General features: G+C 36.6%; 1 protein-coding gene across 1 annotated transcript; it reads right to left on the bottom strand.

Annotated features, from left to right (window-relative positions):
- Nucleotides 1–3,244: 3,244 nt before the first annotated feature.
- Nucleotides 3,245–4,246, bottom strand: LOC131045154 (pentatricopeptide repeat-containing protein At4g14050, mitochondrial-like). Its single transcript, XM_059210591.1, has one exon. The coding sequence runs from the start codon at nt 4,244–4,246 to the stop codon at nt 3,245–3,247; it is 1,002 nt and encodes a 333-aa protein (XP_059066574.1).
- Between the last annotated feature and the right edge of the window lie 13,302 nt (nt 4,247–17,548).

Raw genomic sequence — 17,548 nt, 5'->3', positions numbered from 1 at the left:
GAAGAGCCGCTGTGCGAGGTTTTGCCGGTGTCTCCCCACAGCAAACAAGTTTCTCCGGTGGGGTTGTTAGCTTATTATCCCTAGTGGCCGGAGCAGGGCGAAGTAAATTCTAAGGATGCTCAACAAGACGATGGTGATATTCACACGGGTGTAGGGTTCATGAACCTGCAAAACACTTGTTTTCTCAATGCAAGACTCAAGGTTGCAGAGCATGTATTGAAGACACTAGCGATTGGGTGGCAGGTTTCAAAGTTTGTTGGTAGCTATGTTACCAGAAATGAGAAACAAGAAAGAAGAAACGAGATATCCAAAGGTTGCGTATAAGAAACGGCCTTTACATATATGCATGTGTATATATATTATATATACACACGGATATATATATATTAAAATTAATGAAATATAATAAAAATGATTTAAAAATAAAAATCATAAAATTTATATTTCTATTTTAACTTTCATTATATTATATAATTAAAAAAAAAATTAAATATAAAATATATTATGTAAAAAATTAAAAATTAAAAAAAATTAAAAGCTAGAAACATTCTAAAAAAGGTGTAAATTTCATTCTTTTATTTTAAAATAATTTATACAAAAGCTTCACATGCATGAGAAGTGTAATAAATCTACCATAAAAAAATTTAAGCTTGTGTGATAGTTAACTGCCCATCAGAAAATTATAAATTAATGTAACTGTCATTTATGAATCTGAACTGAACTTGAACTGCTCGAAATTAGGGGAAAAAATTAAAGGATTCAAGTTTTTTTTGTTAAAGTTTTAATGGCAACTGTTTCAAATGGTAATTAACACTGAGAAATGGTCGTCCGCAACGGGAAACCGTTTCCCCATCGAAACGCGAAACGATGGTGCTCCGTCGCATTTCTGGTAACGTAGGTTGGTAGCCACAGTATTTTCTGAAATGATCGGTGCTCCTTTGGTGTTGGAGAGTGTGAAAGGGAGAAAGAACGTTGGTTGGAACCACAGGGATTACTCGATGTTTTTCTTACGAATGCAGGGCATCTCCTAAGCGATGGTGTTGGGGGCATCAAATTGCCTAAATTTGAGAACATCGCAGAGGAAGAAGCCAAACTAAAGATTGAATATGCATATACGGATTCTTATGTCGATAGAGGAGTGTTCTATGAGCCTACTGGAAGTGGTGTTCCTAATTTTGGCATAATCAATGAATTTGTGTCGGAAAATGTTGTTGACTCTGGTTTGGGTCGGAGAAGGCTCATTCGAAGTTTTCATGAGCAAAGTTTGGCAAAGTTAAAATCTTCCATGGGCCTGGTTCCATAAGGATCGAAATGGAGAGCAGGAGATGTCAGAGTGCATGGTTATACTAGTTGGCCTTCACGGGGGTGATTGTTGCGAATGTGAAGCCCAACGGTTAGATGACCTTTTGCCTTCTCCTAGCTATACGTTTCATAGCTGAATACATTTGTATAAATGGCTGTGTGCAGCCCATGTATGGAGATGTATTGGATTTTTGGTTAATAGATCATTCTCCCTGGTTTCTGGTGGACGTAGCCACTTAGTGGTGAACCACATTAAAACTTGTGTTATGTGTGTTTGTCTTAATTTGCTTTCAGCTGTTATGTGTTGTTTAATTTGCTTTCAGCTGTTATGTGTTGTTTATATATTTTCTCTGCTAGTTTAAAATTAACGAGTATTTCCTTCATGCATGTGTATCGAATTCTCAATTCGCTCCCATCATTTTCTATTCTCCTTACAAAATAATGTTTTATCCAAACTATTAGATTCCTTCAACTCTGTAGAATTTTCAGTAATCTGTCTCCTGCAACAAAGGTGTGCATCTCTTTATCATTCTCAATCCAATTCCAGCCAGGAGTTTTTTTAACTCCTTGATCTTTCATCAATTTTCTCACCTTTTCAATCTCATCCCATCTGCCAGCTACAGCATAAATGTTTGAGAGCAAGTGCTGTGTTTTTAGGGTTCCATGAGACAAGATCTCTACGATGGAGTCCGTCAAAAAGCTTTCGGGCTTTTTGTATATTTCCACACTTTGCAGACATGTCTATAAGGGCATTCATGACCATGACATGAATCGAAAATCTGTTTCTGATTATTTCTTGGTGAATTTTTGTACTCTGTTCCACAGATGCTATATTTGCACACACACAAAGTATTTAGTGAATGTTTTTGGGTTTTGCCTCATTCCCTCTACTTGCATTTGCCAGAAAAGGTTCTAGTCCTTCTCATAATGCCCATTATGTGCAAACCCTGCAATCATTGCATTCCATGAATCAGTGTTTCGCAGAGGCATTTCGTTAAATAGTTAGGGCCACATCAAGAAGTCCATTCTCAGCATTTCCTGTAATCATTTCATTCCAAGAGATTGGATATCCCTGATGGGTTCTTTTCAATGGTTTCCATTAGTGCTCTATGCACCCGCATTGTGCATACATATCTAAAAGAGCAGTTGTTACAAAGATGTCAGACTGAAGTCCATGTACAATCGCTTTTTCATGCATTTCCATACACAGATCCAAAGCTGCCAACTTTGCACAGACTTGAAGAATACTGCCCAAGGTTTTTTAGTTTGGCTTTACACCTTGTTAATGCATTTGTTGAAGAAATTTCAGGGTGTCCTCCCCTAATTTATTCTGTATAAGCCTTGAAATTATTATATTCCAGGAGACTGGATTTCGTTGAGGCATTTGCATAAAGAGATGAAGAGCCTTATCAATAAGATCATTGTGTGAATATCCAGCAATCTTTACATTCCAGGAGACCACATCTCTGCAATGTATCTTGTCAAATATATCACATGCCTATTGTAAGTTGCCACATTCTGCATACATTTCTGTAAGCGAATTCAGGAGCATGTAATCGGATTGAAACCCATCTGTAATTAGTTTTCCATGGATTTCCAAACCCTTTTCCAAAGCCGCCAGTTTAGCACAAGCCGGGAGAGTACTGGCAAAAGTTCTGGAGTCTGGTACAGCACCTGCCAATTGCATCTGTTGAAATAACTTCAATACCTCCTCACTATAACCATTTTGTCCTAATCCTGCAATCATTATATTCCATGAGACAGCGGTTTTATAACCCATTTCATTAAAGAGTTTCGCATCCTCATCAACAAATCCATTTTGCACAAAGCCTGAAATCATTGTATTCCAGGAGACCGGATCTCTTTGAGGCATTTTATTAAACATCGCCAAGGCCTCGTTCACAAGTCCGTTCTGTGCATACCCAGCAATCATTACATTCCATCACACCACATCCAGATGAGGACTTCTCTCAAACAGTTTACAGGCCTGAAACATAATGCCACATTTTGCATATATGTCTATAAGGGCATTCATTAGAAGAACATTAGACTCAAACCCACGGGTAACTATCTTCCCATGGATTTCCATACCCCTTTCCAAAGCCACCAAGTTAGCGCACGCAGGCAGAATACTAGCAAAGGTTTTGCAGCCGGAGCTCACACCTGCCAATTGCATTTGGTGAAAAAGGTTCAAGGCTTCTTCACAAAAACCATTCTGCGAAAACCCCGCAATCATAGCATTCCAAGCAACCATGTTTTGCCAAGGTATTTGTTTAAAAATCTGGAGGGCCATATCAACAAGACCATTATGTGAATCCCCTGCAACCATAGCTGTCAAGGAGACGACATCTCGTAGTGGCATTTTGTCAAACAATTCGCTGGCATTCCATACACTCCCACATTTTGCATACGTTTCAATGCGAACATTCACAACAACAATATAAAAAAGAAACCCATTTATAACGACTTTCTGGTGGATCTCCATAACCTGTATGAGGGATTCGCATCCTGGAAGAACACTGGCAAAGGTGAAGTGATTGGGCTGCACACCAGTTCCTTGCAATCTCTGAAACAGCATCAATGCCTCCTTTAATACTTCCTGTCTTGCATAAGCTGAAATAATCACAGTCCACGAACGCACATCCCGACCAGTCATACGGTCGAAAGCTCTGCGAGCTTCCGCCAGAGTTCCAAACTTGACATACATGTTGACAAGCGTGTTTTGAACGATTAAGGGTGTATGGCTTCCCATCTTACAAATGCGAATGAGTTTGCCATCTGCCAAGGCCTTCTTAGCAATGCAGCTCTGCAAAAGATATATAGATGGAGAGGATGAAGTTACGCGATTTTGCATAATTACAACCTGAATGTGACCCTGATAACCCAAACAGCCCTGAGATTCATGGTTAACATTAGTTTTCGCATGAAATGTTTCAAGATACATGTTGGTCATAAAGCCACACTCTTAAGATCTTTAAGGTCTCACTCCTCATTACCTTTTGATTTTGTTTTAAAATTAAATAAATATGACAAATAGATTAAAATCAATCAATTACGTATACTTATATTTTGTTTTTTGAATTCAACATAATAAATAAAATATCATTTAATTTTAAAATCTAGCATAATTTAATATATATTTCTAGAAAATTTAATGTTGAATTTTATTTAAAATATAAAAAATATTTATAAATTAAAAGATATTTTATTTATAATTTATAAAATTATTTGATTACATATCAATTATAATTATAAAAGAGGCTATCTATAAGTGATAATGAAAGAAACAATATATCATAATAAAAGCTTTACATCTAGACTTGGAGTTCAATAGACTCTTCAATTTTTCACTTTGAAAGAAGGGGGGACCTTTCCCTTCATGAGAGAAGTCAAAATAGACTATCGTTTAGGAGAGTTTTCTTGTAGAGTCATTTAATATGCAACTCTAAAACATACATTTTATTTAGGAGAAAAACTAGTTGTTTTATATACTGCACACAAATATGATAAAGTGCTATTAGGGAGAGAATACATGATACCATGTGATGCATGAACTTAAAATTCAATAAATCTAAATATTATAAGAAAACATTTACTTGACCAAGGAATTGAAGTACTTGGATACAATTTTTTAGTTTTGTGATTTAAAACTATAATCTAGCAAGACATTTCTCACCTACATCAATGAAGTTCAATATAATTTCATCTCTCAAATGAAATGATTTATAGTGTAGTGTTAGAAATTGCACACCATTGTGGTTTAACTCTACTTGAAATTGCCCTTTTAGATTGAGATAAAAATATATTAATTGTAACGTTTTGATATCAAAATATCTCTTTGATAGTAAATTTATATTATTCCTACATTTTTGGATAGTAGGCATGTGTGGATGTCTATTGGCAACTGACACTCATCCGATGATTTCTGGTAGCTTTTGGTAGTTGGATTTTGGTTTGGGATTGTCATTGATGGCAACTCTTCCTGGTGATTCGATCCGATGATCGTGATTCATCTTATCCAGAAAGTTGGTGTTAACCGGTAAAACCTGGTATTTTGGTAACGTGTTGGTCTGGAATGATTTTTGATGATTATAGTGTTTTTGGTGATTATTTTTGTGATCTCGGTGTTTGGGAAGACCTTTAAGAAGCGTGTGGTTACAAATTTTGCTTCGGTGCTATGTGTTACTCGAGATTGATGCCAACTTTGAGCTACACATTACATCTCTTGAAGACGACATGAAAGAGATTGTTTTTGTGTTATGACCAGATATATAAGATCGATTTGATGATTGATTTTTGTGATGTTAGAGAAGTGGTGATCAGTTTTGGTGTGATTGAGCGTAGTTTCACGTGCGCATTTTTCTTTAAGACTAACTAGTACCTGGCTGAGACAGGAGCAGGGTATTCAGTAGAGAAGATATAGTCAGTGATTCTGAGCTTAACTATAACTCATTTTTGCAAAGTCAGGTGCTATTTAAGAGTTAATTTCATTGTACTTTCTTACTATAATCAAATTGTATGTCAGTGAGACTTCCCTAAAGGTTGTAGCCCTCTGGGCAACTTTATTTGAGCAATGAGCTCTAGTTAGTGAGCCTAAATGCAAGTGCATTCCCCATCTATGTAGTATTTATATACTCCTGGCCATAACATATGAATATTGTGGGTTCTAGCCCCACCATGGTTTTTCCCTTTCCGAGTTTCCACGTAAAGATTATGGTGTTGTGGAATTATGTATTTATTGTTGCATGTTTATGTTCTTATTTATTATGCATTGTTAACTGGTGGGTAAAGAATAAGTTTGTGGTTTTAGATTCTGGTAGATCCTTGATTCACCCTCCCCCCCTCTTAGTGATCTCTGATTCTAACAATTGGTATCAAAGCCTAGTTCCTCTGAGGAAGTTTAACCGCTTGAGGAAGATCTAGGAGATTGATTCAATGGATTCTGGTTTTTAGAGACAACTCAATGTGGAACTTGATGATCTTGATGCAGCCAGAAGTGAGGTCTATACCTTGAAGAAGAATCTGAATGTTGTTGATGAATTCATTAGTGAGCTGAAGGATCAAGCAGGTATCTGTAGAGAAAATAGGAAGGAATTAATGGACAAGTTGAAGGAGAAATAAGATCAGATCACAGAATACCAAGACAAAGTTGATGAGGCTAACAAGCTTGAGAGAGAGAATGCTTCTTTGAAGAATGAGATGCAATCCATTTTGATGAGACTGACTAAGGAGATTGAGGACCGAAAGAAGAATGAAGAGAATCTGGCACAATCACTAAAGGAAAGAGTTGATGAATGCTTCAGGCTTACCTATGAGAATGATCAACTAAAGCTTCAATAGACATAATCAAGAAATAATGGTCAAGCGCTTGAAAGATAGGTTTCTACATTGAGGGATTAACTTGCTACTGCTAATGAATACAAAGACAAATTCAAAGCTAGTTCAACAAGACTTAATGAGATGCTAGAAAGTACGTGGAAAGGATATGCAAGGTCTAGGATATGAGAAAGGGGAATCCTCCGGATATGGACAAGGCAATACTAAACTTGATCAAAAGAAGAGAAAGAATCCCCCGATAAGACAACCTAATTCTCATAAATTTAATGTTAGATGTTTTACTTGCAACAAACTCGGTCATATGGCGAGTCAGTGCAGAAGTAGGATGAATGATGGAATGATGAACAATAACAATATGATGAACAACATGAATAATGTTTCTACTTGTTGGGACTTCAAAATTTTGTCTAATTTTGAAGACCCAAGCTTGAAATTTTGTAGATTGAATTCAGAATCACCTTCTTAAATAGGCTTTTGTAGCTCATTTAGTGAGCTCATATTTTTGCACCGGAGAATTATCATGAGAAATACCTCTAGGGGGTGGTTATACACCTTATAGAGATGCTACGTACCTATTTTTAGCTTTCTCAGACCAGGTTTGATGCATTTGTGAAGTCTCCTTTGGAGGTCATGTAGTTAAGGTTGTTGATTTGCAGTTACTTCACTTTTCTGAGTAGCCCTGTTTGAGGAAGTGTATCTTTGTGTCAGTTGATTTTCAAGCTAAATGGAGAGTTGTGTGTGATTCTCTGCAAATTTTTGAATCCCCATGCAAAGTGGCTAAGTCCCACCAATCCGTTTGACAAGTTTTCAAAGTTGATTTCATTTGCAAAAAGTGCAGTTCTGTAACTGAACATTGTCAAACAATAGTTTGAAGGGCACTTTGAAAATTTATGTTTTGTGCCCAGTTGACCTGGAATTTCAAATTAGTTGCACCCTGTGATTCTTTATTAAATTATCTGCCATATCCAAGGTTTGTAGCCCCCCAGCTCATCATTTGATTAGTTTTTGAAGCCCATTCCAAATGGACTTTTTCAAGGTTTAGTGGCAGTACTTTCTAGTTTTTCCGAGTAGGCAAATTTGACAGTTAATATCTTTTTCCTTGAAAGTCATAATAAAGATCTATCAGATGTTTTGGACTCTCTGTATTGCAATCTATCTGTATGCCAGCTCCCAGGGTCTTATCAGGTGTTTGGGTTAGTTTTTGAAGCTTTTTTCAAAGGCCCCTCAGATGTTTTTGGAAAAGTTTCAAAGTTACAAAATGTCAGAATTAAAGATCTCGAACTCAATTTCTCAGGTTATGAACACATCCAATAAGTGAATCAGTGCATTCTCGTCAGTTCAATTGTTTGGAAATGATTTTTTTTTTAGCCGGGTCCACTTTGGGGCCCGACTAGAGCTGATGCACGACATGACTACTGTGGTTTAAATGATTAAATATTTATTATTTTTAATCATATTGATAAAATAATACTATTTTTAATATAAGAAAGGTAACAGTAGGGAGGTATTTCAAAAATCATATGGGAGAGCATATCATTTTAAATCATCTTTTGACTTAAAATACCCCAATGTGAAATAAATTAAATCTTTTAAAGATTTAATTATTTTGCAAAGTGCCCTCATGCAGCATAAAATTTGGTGGGATCGACAGTTAAAAGATTTAAAACCTTATAAATTTCTTTGAAGTTACCCCGCCAAGTTTTCAAACTAATAAAAGAAAGACCACATGGGACGAAGGATAACGCGATAACGCGTTGCAGGGAGAAGTATGTTATCCCGTGCGGTTTTGGGGGGAGGTGAAAGTGCACATAGGATAAGACATGTGCCTTGAAGAGTTGAAGAGGGATGGAATCTTATCCCACGAAGAATTCTGGGCATGTCAAAACTGTCACGGGAAGAGGTTGGGCGTGAAACGTGAAACGTAGGGAGAAAGGCGGCCAAGGAAAATTGTGTGGGATTAAAGTAGAACGACAGGTAAACTAATGTGATATCCCACACACCTTTAGGGACAATTCAAAAGCGCTTATCCCGCGATGCCCAAGAGACCAACTAAATCACCCGCGTGATAAGGAGTGTGGCACCGAGCAGATAATATGTTATCCCATGAAGAAGCAGGAGGAGGTAAAAAGTGATGCGGTATAAGAATCCAAGTTTGCGAAAGGAAATATGATTAGGGCATGCGAAATATTAGTGTTGTGGAAGTGAAAAGCAATCGAGGGCACGGGGAGAAATTGTGTGGGAAATCAAGATGTAAACCCTGATCTGTTCTTGAACGAAGCTGAAATAGTGAATGCAGTAGGCATCCTAGATCGATGAAAATTCAAAGACAAAGAAAGCGTCGAGGGTAATTACAGATGTATCATCTTTCTCCCAGATCTGTCGATGACCTCCTTGATTGTGCACAAGATCTTTGAAAGTAGGTTATGAACATCCGTTGCATCAAATCAGTGGTTTTGTAGCAGCAAACCAGATGCATGATGAAGCAAGACGAGGGGTCAAGGGGGATGCATCAAATGAAGGTAATGGATGGGAAAGAGAGGAAATGGCATGGCATGGGGATTTCTTGAAATGAAAAATGTAGGGCTCTCTACCCTTTCAGCACACAGTGTATTTGCAGATACACAAAATGGATGGATTGAAAAGGTTTTTGAATCCCTAATGTTATATGCAGTCCATGGGCAAGAGAAGCATTGAGCCACTGTGCTAATATATTTAAAGTTAGAAAAGAAGAGGGATTGAGTGTGGAGTGATTGGCATTATAGTGCAACACTAGGATAGACGTGTTTGCAAAATTTGGGCGCTTAGGATCTTTATCTTTCAATTCGACTTAAAGGTTCACGATGTGGTTTCAAGGGCCATATCATTGGCGCAAGTGAAATGGGTATGTTGCAGACCATTAGGGCCGATAAAGATAGGAGCTAGAGATCAAGCATACGGGCAATCCAAGACCTCTCAAAGGATAATAATTTCAAGTTTTAGTGGTTATAGTGTATGAGTGTTTTCAATTTGTTGTTGTGATTCTTGGAACAATGTCGAGATTGTGAATGCTTACTAGTAATATGCAAAGCGTGGAAGCACAAGTGAAACCAGGCATTGCAAGTGAACTCGTTCGATGCTCTTGAAAACGTGTTCCCAAGTGTGTTTGAACGCAATGGTTGCTGAAGAGAATTCACTAGAAAGGTTTTAGAAACTTTCAAGTAAGGTAGTCAACATCTCCCCATACCTGTGTCAGTATGGAGGATTTTGTAAAGCAACAATGTGCCCTATTAGATAGTCCTATCCACCATTGGAAAATATTAGGCAACGAAATGCTATTGCATAGAGAGTAAAATGAAAAACTGTAAATAAGAAAATGATAGGCTTGCAAAAGCATATTATCCCTTGTGTGAAAATGTAATAGAATGATTTGCAAATATGATGGGAAAAGAGAAATCATTTCATAAAATGTTGCAGTGAAAAGTTTCTTGGCAAAGTTTTATCTGAATAAAGGGACCTACCTTATACCCAGGGGTTCATTTCACATAAGTGAAGTTAGCTAGGAATATGCAGTGAAAAGGTGTTACTGATAAAGTGATTTTCAATAAAAGAGATGACCTTTTTAGGAGTTGCCCAACATGGTAAAAGAAAGAGGATCAAGATATTATAGATCAGAGATGAGAAATGCAGTTGCTGTCTCTTTCATTTTGGGAAAACATTATAATTATGGAAGAAAAATGTTTTCTTTGGAGGGATTTCTATCAGAGGAGAAAAATAACATTCATTTAGGGGAGCATTTTTATAAATTTGTAAGTTACTATTATGCAAGGGGAATTGTTTTATTTTCTAATTAGAGATTTCTTTTCACCAAAGTGGTAATTTTTCAGCTTTCAAAGAGTAATTACAAAAGTGACTTTGTTAGTTAGAAGCAAATAGGGGCAGACTTTAGCAAGCAAACAAAAGGGTGGAGTGTCCCCCGGTGCACATCAGATATTTTTAGTCAATGCAAAAATAGGAGTTGACAGTTGCTTGTAAAGGACATATTCTCAGTTTTTGACATCATCCACCAAGGTGCATATTTTGAACTAAGCAAGCAACCTGAGGAATATTTTATCCAGATTTACAAAGGCTTCAGCAAGCTTGAGGAAGAGAGGACATCCAGTGAGAGTACAATGCAAATTTCAAGATGGAGGACAAGTCTTTTCAAAGTTTCCTTTAGAGTTTCTCCTCTTTGATATATATCTTTCTCTTCTCTTCTCGAAGAGGATTCTGAGTGTAACTTTTGTAAGTGTTGGAAGCAAGACTTCCATGCATAATTCTGATTTAGAGTAGTTTAGAGTTTTTATTCTCAGAAAGTAATCTTTTGTTTTCAAATAGATATAAAGATTATGAGTTTTTCTCAAGCTATCTCCTTCATGTATGGTTCTCATTTTATGAAATATATGATCAAGGATCATTTTATTTTGTCCCAACAAGTTTGGTGTCATTTTGTCTTTCAGCTTCTCTTCAAGGAAGAGATTAAAATGCCTAAGGTAGAATGAGGAATGATATGTTGTATAAGCAGGATCTCTAAGTATGGTTGCAGGAAAGCTTCAACGAAGAATGTTGATGTCATGCATCAACACTCAGACCTAGCTGGTTATGTTCACTCTATTTGGATTCACTAGTTGCTTGTTGTAGGATGACTCTGCTGCCTTGATAAGGCACTGGTCATGGGATTTGTTTTCAGTTTTCAGAATCATTCCTTAAATCAAAGTCTCTTTCATTTTTGCATTTCATTTCAGCATTAGGAGTAGGTTAGTGCAGAAAACCCTCCCTCCTCAATGAGTGCTTAGATGCTTACAAACTAAGGTTAAAGCCATAATCATGAGTTTATCCATCTTCCTTGGTATCTTTTATTGGGATGATCTGTTGTAATATGTAATGTCAAGAGTGTTTTGAAGCTAAAATTTATAGGACATAGGTTCACCTGCCTTGGTCTCACAGAGCCAAAAGAGTAGGAGATCTTATTCTTGTAACTAAGTCTTGTCAAGTTGGCCAAAACCCTTCCCGGAGTTTGTTAATGAGTTAGTGGCAATTCCTCTAGGACTCGAGGACTTTTGGTTTGGGAACTAACACTACCTTTACCGGTCAATGTTTCATATGTAATAATTTTGGACACAAGTCAAATGTGTGTCGAGCTATGATCTCAAGCCATGTACATGATGAATTCATATGGTTGGATAGACCCCACAAAATTACTAAGCAAGCGATCCATGATGTAACTAGTTTAGCAGAAATCAATGTTGTGCCTAGCCTGAGGAATGTATCAAATGACACCGTCATTGCTACAACTGGATCAAAATTTGATAGCAGAGCTATGACTGTAAATGATATTCTAGAGAATGATGTAAAGTTTGCTTCTATGGTGGTGGGATATAAGGTCTACCAGTCCAGTCGGTACAACTCCATCTCTAGTACTACCATATATTCTGCATATGAGATGCTTAAGGAGGATAAGAGGTATGACCTGTGCACGACACTTTTGAATGAGTTATTGAGAAATCTTAAGAAAATTAAGCATGACAAAAACCATACTTTTAAACATGGAACACTCCTTATTTCCCTGGCACTATAGTTTCTACAATAGATACCCAGTATCAATGGCAAGGTCCAATGGGCCTATCACTGACCAGTAGCCATGTAGATTAGGAAGGTCTATGGGAAATTGGTGATGCTACTATGAGGATATCTTCCCTCTAGGGATACAACAAAATCTTCCAAGCCTGAATGAAAAATATTGAAATAATTCCTAATGAGGTGGTAGAGAAGTATGAGAAATGTTAGGATTCTGAAAGATACTGAGGGTGAGGGTGGGGGTGGGTGGGGGGGTGAATCAGTATTTGACCGATATATTAATTTTCTTGACTTATAACATGAAAAACATATTAAAACTATGTACCGGTAAAGCAGAAATAATGCAACAAATAAGAACAAGAACCACAACATGAAAAGCACACCATAACACAATATTTTAATTAGGAAACCCAGTGTGGGAAAGCCTCGATGGGATTTGTGACCCACAATATTATCTTATTGGCCAATAAGGGAATATTACTGCTTACAATAGGAGCCTGCACATGCAGGAAGGCCAAGTGCCTAGAGCTCACTACTCAATTATAAAAGAAGTCACGCTGACTTACAAAAATGGATTATACAAATCCAATGTCTTGTACTGCTTCAGATTAGCATCTGCTATGCCAGATTCAGTACCGGTTTAAGCTCTGCTACATACATAAACCCTTATCCAATAATTCACATATTAGGTTTGCTACCTTCTATTCATATTTTGCATCATATCATATTACAAAATGATCTACAATGATCTCATACATATATGAGTCATATTACAATCCGCCATGTCGCCTTACAAAGATTTTACAATTAATTACAAAATACATTAATACAAAATTGTTGTCGGCCAAGGTGTCGATAATCTTCCTTTCGGTGTCAGTGTTCTATATGCCGGTGTCGGTGTTCTATATGCCAGTATCATAAGATTGTAAGGTTGTCATCAATGAAAATACCTACAATCACCTACAATTTCTCATTGGAGTGTGCATTTTCCAACAATCTCCCCCTTTGGAATTGATGGCAACACTCATGGGAAAAATAAAAAAGTGTCCAAAATGATGTCCAAAATGAATCTGCCAAAAATTGTTTTACCAAAACTATGTTGTCAAAAATGTATGCTCCCCCTGAGTTGATGATGTCCTTTCTTCTGACCATTTTTCTCATCTCACTACTCCCCCTTTGACATCAATGAAAAAGGTTGTCATTCGCTGTCAGTGGAGTCCTGCCTAGATTCTTGTAGCCAGTGGGTTACAATCTGAAAAATATCTGTCAAAACCAAATTTAAACTATTGCTGAATCTTTTGTTGTCCTGTAATGCCTCTTGTGTTCTCTGAACTGTACCGGTGAGTATGTGCATTTTCTCTTCTAGTGTCTTAAGTCCGAGAACTAGAGCCTCAAAAATTTCTTTTCTCAAAGAAATGAGGTAATCTAGTTTAGGACCAAGTTTACATTTTAAGTTCTTTGCCTTATCCTTTATTCTCTCTTTGTCCTCTAATTTCTCAATTTTCTCTTCTAGTTCTGCAATTTTCTTTTCTATCTCCAAAAATGAATCCGATGTACCTATCAGATTGCCAGCAATATTGTTAATCTCATCTTGTGCTTTGTTGATTTCCTTGTCTAGATCTTCTGTTAGAATATTTGTTTTACAAGTGTCTCTATACAGTTTCTTGAAATAAAAAATTATCTCTCCAAGTTCCGGTAATAAGGTGTCCATTTTCTCCTTATTCTTCTTCACAATTTCCTCAAAGAATTTCTCTTTTTCCTAAATCATTCTCTCCTTGAATGTATCCTCATTTATTTGACCTACTGTCAAAATGTTGCTAGTGATGAACTTAGACAATGTGTCTAGTTGACCTAAAGAATCCTTATTATCCACAATGCACTTTGGTGCTATCAATTTAAGAATGGGAATTGTGTCATCAATAGCCTTATAGGCTTGTGCATTACATTCTGTGATCTTCTTTATTGAATCCAATAAGACCTCTGTTACATTTGTAGGTTAGAATTCTTCTATAGAAGTATTAGATGTCTGTCCAACTGTTCTCACAATATCCATGCTATTGGTTGTAGTAATCACCTTGCTTGATTCAACCTCTGGTAGGTCAGTCTATGTTTGCATTTCTATAAGTAAAGGTTTAGGCTTTTTAGTTTGTGCCGGTGGCACTATCTCGGTTTGAACTTGTACCTCAACCTGTTTCTATTCCGTTTGCTCCATCCATGTCTCAGAAGGTTTTTCTGAGCTCTCAACAGCCGGTTTCTCAAGTGTAGCCTCTGTATGTACTTCTAGTTTCTCTATTTGTACCTCTGCACTGTCCATTGACGGTTCTCCTGACTGTTTATCAGTTTTAACTATCAGTTTCTCTAATGGTTTACCAGTGGTGTCCTCTACCGGTTGTTCTGTCTAAGTAGGTTTTTCTGTGTTTATATTTACAATTTCATTTACCTCAACCTTAGCATTTGCAGCCAATGACTCAGTAGTCACATCTTTCTTCTTGTGCTCAATGGTTTCTCTATCAACCACAACATTTACTTCCTATGTGTCTATATTTATAGTGTACAAAATTTCAGATTCAGGATTAGTATCCTCTAATGGAGTCTCCATACTTTCTGTGGCCGGTTGACTGTCAGTAGTTTCTACCAGTGGAGTATCCGAAGGAGGTGGGGGCACATTATCAATTATTTTAAGGCTTGGAGGACCACCTACCTTACCTTTCCCTTTATCTCTGTCCTTTTGATATACTCTAATAGTCTTGGGTCTTTTTAGTTCTTCCTATTCCTCTTTTGCAACAAAGAATATATCCCATGCATCTGCTATTTCTTCAAAAACTTCTTTTACTCTGCTAGCCATCAGTGCTACATGCCGATGAGCGGTTGAAAATACAGTCCGGTTTGCTTCACTCATTAATTGATCAATCTCTTCCAGTGAGTTAACTGGATGAACTGCAAGTAGTTTCTCAATCTTAATTTTCTTATCCAGCACAACGATGGCTACCCTTCTGGCTTCTAGTCTTCTATACAACTCATTGGGTATCTCATCAATAATTTCCATAAAAAATTTCTTATAAATATCGAAGTGTAAAATTACACTATTTTCAATGCTTTCTTTGTCATCAACAGAAAGTGTAATGTATAGTTTGCTAATGTTCTTCAACTTACCATCCTTTGTAATTTCACTAAGAAGATTATCTAGTGGAGTAATGTTTTGTTTTATCTTCTTCTTTTTGGGAGTCATTTTCTTTACCGGAGGCCTAAATGCCTGTTGTTTTTGTCTGGTTCTCTTGGGTGTAGGTGAGGGTACCGGTGAGTTTTTTATTCTCCTTTCTACCCTTTTAAATACCGCTAGTATATCACTCTCAAAGGAAGTTCCAACTTGTGAAAGATGTGTTTTCGGTTGAATTCCTTCCAACTCACTTTCACTTATACCAGTTTGTTTCAAAACATCTTCCTTAATTGCCTTTGTCTGTTGGGTTCCTTTGCTTACTGTTGCTTCAACTTTCTTAACCCTTTTCTTTGACTGAATTCCACTTTCAATTGTTTCAGCATTTCCAGAGATTTTCTTAGTGGGTTCCTTTGGTGCTTCAAGGAGGGCTTTTGCATAAGTTTCTATAATATTGTCATTTGTTTCATAGCCCATTTCAGTTACCCAGATAGTTCTAGGGACAACTGCCTCCATCCAGATTTCATCTTTCTTGATTACAAAACAAATTTCTTTCTGATACATATCTACAATTGCCTGTGACAGTCTTATTCTTGTTTTCATTTGAGCTTTCAATGCCTGAAAATATTCATTTAAGTTTTTCTCCCTATTTTCTCCCATGTTATTTAATAGATCTAATAGTTGCTTTCCTATTGGTATGTCAGAGCCAAAATCTCTTCTACAAATATCGGGTACTTATTTTGTAACGTACAACATTAAACATACAAGTAAATATCCAAATCTAAAGGTTCCTTTCTTTTCTCCCTTTGTTTTCCCCAGATTGTCTATCAATTCATCTTTGAGCCATTCACACACATCTATTTTAGCATTGTTGTTAACCATGTCATATGCACTTTTAATACATAGGCTAGAAACTAAGTTCAACTTATTTGCATGTGTAGCTTTGTAGCCTAAGATCATACTGATAAATCTGACATTGATGTCCTTGACATCATTTACCCTTGGAGACCTTTTGTCAAATGTTGCACCTGTTAAATCCATCACTGTGTCATTTGAGACTCTTTTGGTTCTGTCAGGTCTGCTACCGGTGGAAGGTAACCCTGTTACTACCTTAACAACTTCCTTGGTGATTTTATGGATTGAATCTAACCAAAAGAATTCACCATGAAATCTTCTTAACACAATCCTTATAATATCCTTGGAAAAATCTGGGACACTAAGGATTTCAGTAAAACCTAGGGTTTCCACTATCTTATGTCCTGGCTTGATATTTACAAATTCATCACAAATCACAGTCCTATACATATTTTTGATCTCATCATCACCTAATTCCTCTATATGACAATGTATGTATATCCTAGGGTCTTCAGCATATACTACTCCCTTAGGAATTTGAGAAAATGCACATAGGGTATCATCTTTCTTTGCAATTTCGGGAACCAGTTTGAATACGGGTCTAGGGTGCTTAATTACTTCAATCACAGTAGGGTTTGCAATAAATTTAGGAGTGTATGAGGATGCCATGATTATAAATACCTCAATTCACCTTAGGGATGAGTGCTTGGATGAATTGCTTCACTTCTTCGCTAAGGATGCCTTCGCTCGAGAATTTTTGCGCTCTTGAAGGTTTTAATGCTCGGTGAATGAAAAAGGAGCCAAAACACTTGCTTTATAATGTTATTTTCTCCAACTACCACATTTAATGCTCTGTCGGTTAAGTCACAACTTAACTCATCTGCCGGTATAGTGTTGGCAATATTGCATTATAATAGACAATGAAAGATTGTTGGCATTTCATAAGGATAATGAGAAGGTTGTTGATGATTATGGATATAACTGATTAAAGATGTTTTACTATCTTGATATTATTATTTTGTCATTGATGTCAAGAAATTGATTTTCTAATTCAGTATGATGTTGCCATATCTTGAGAAGTATGATATGAAGATTATAAAGATGTTGTGAAAAGACACAGGAAAGAATATGATGAATAAGGGGATGAATAAGGTATTCAATGGGAAACTACTACCAAGTTATACAATGATGAGATCATGATGTTTTAGATTGTTTTAACATCATACATATGTTGTAAATTGTAAAGGTTAATACTATACTATGTTATCAACCAAAGAACCTAGTCGATAAACCCTAAGGAACCTAGTC

Source organism: Cryptomeria japonica, chromosome 8, assembly GCF_030272615.1.
Source record: "Cryptomeria japonica chromosome 8, Sugi_1.0, whole genome shotgun sequence".
Lineage (NCBI taxonomy): Eukaryota > Viridiplantae > Streptophyta > Pinopsida > Cupressales > Cupressaceae > Cryptomeria > Cryptomeria japonica.
This window is presented reverse-complemented; position numbering and strand designations above follow the sequence as displayed.

Bases quoted from the DNA above. Each gene is read 5' to 3' on its own strand.
- LOC131045154 (XM_059210591.1), bottom strand. From the start codon at position 4,246: ATGTATCTTGAAACATTTCATGCGAAAACTAATGTTAACCATGAATCT.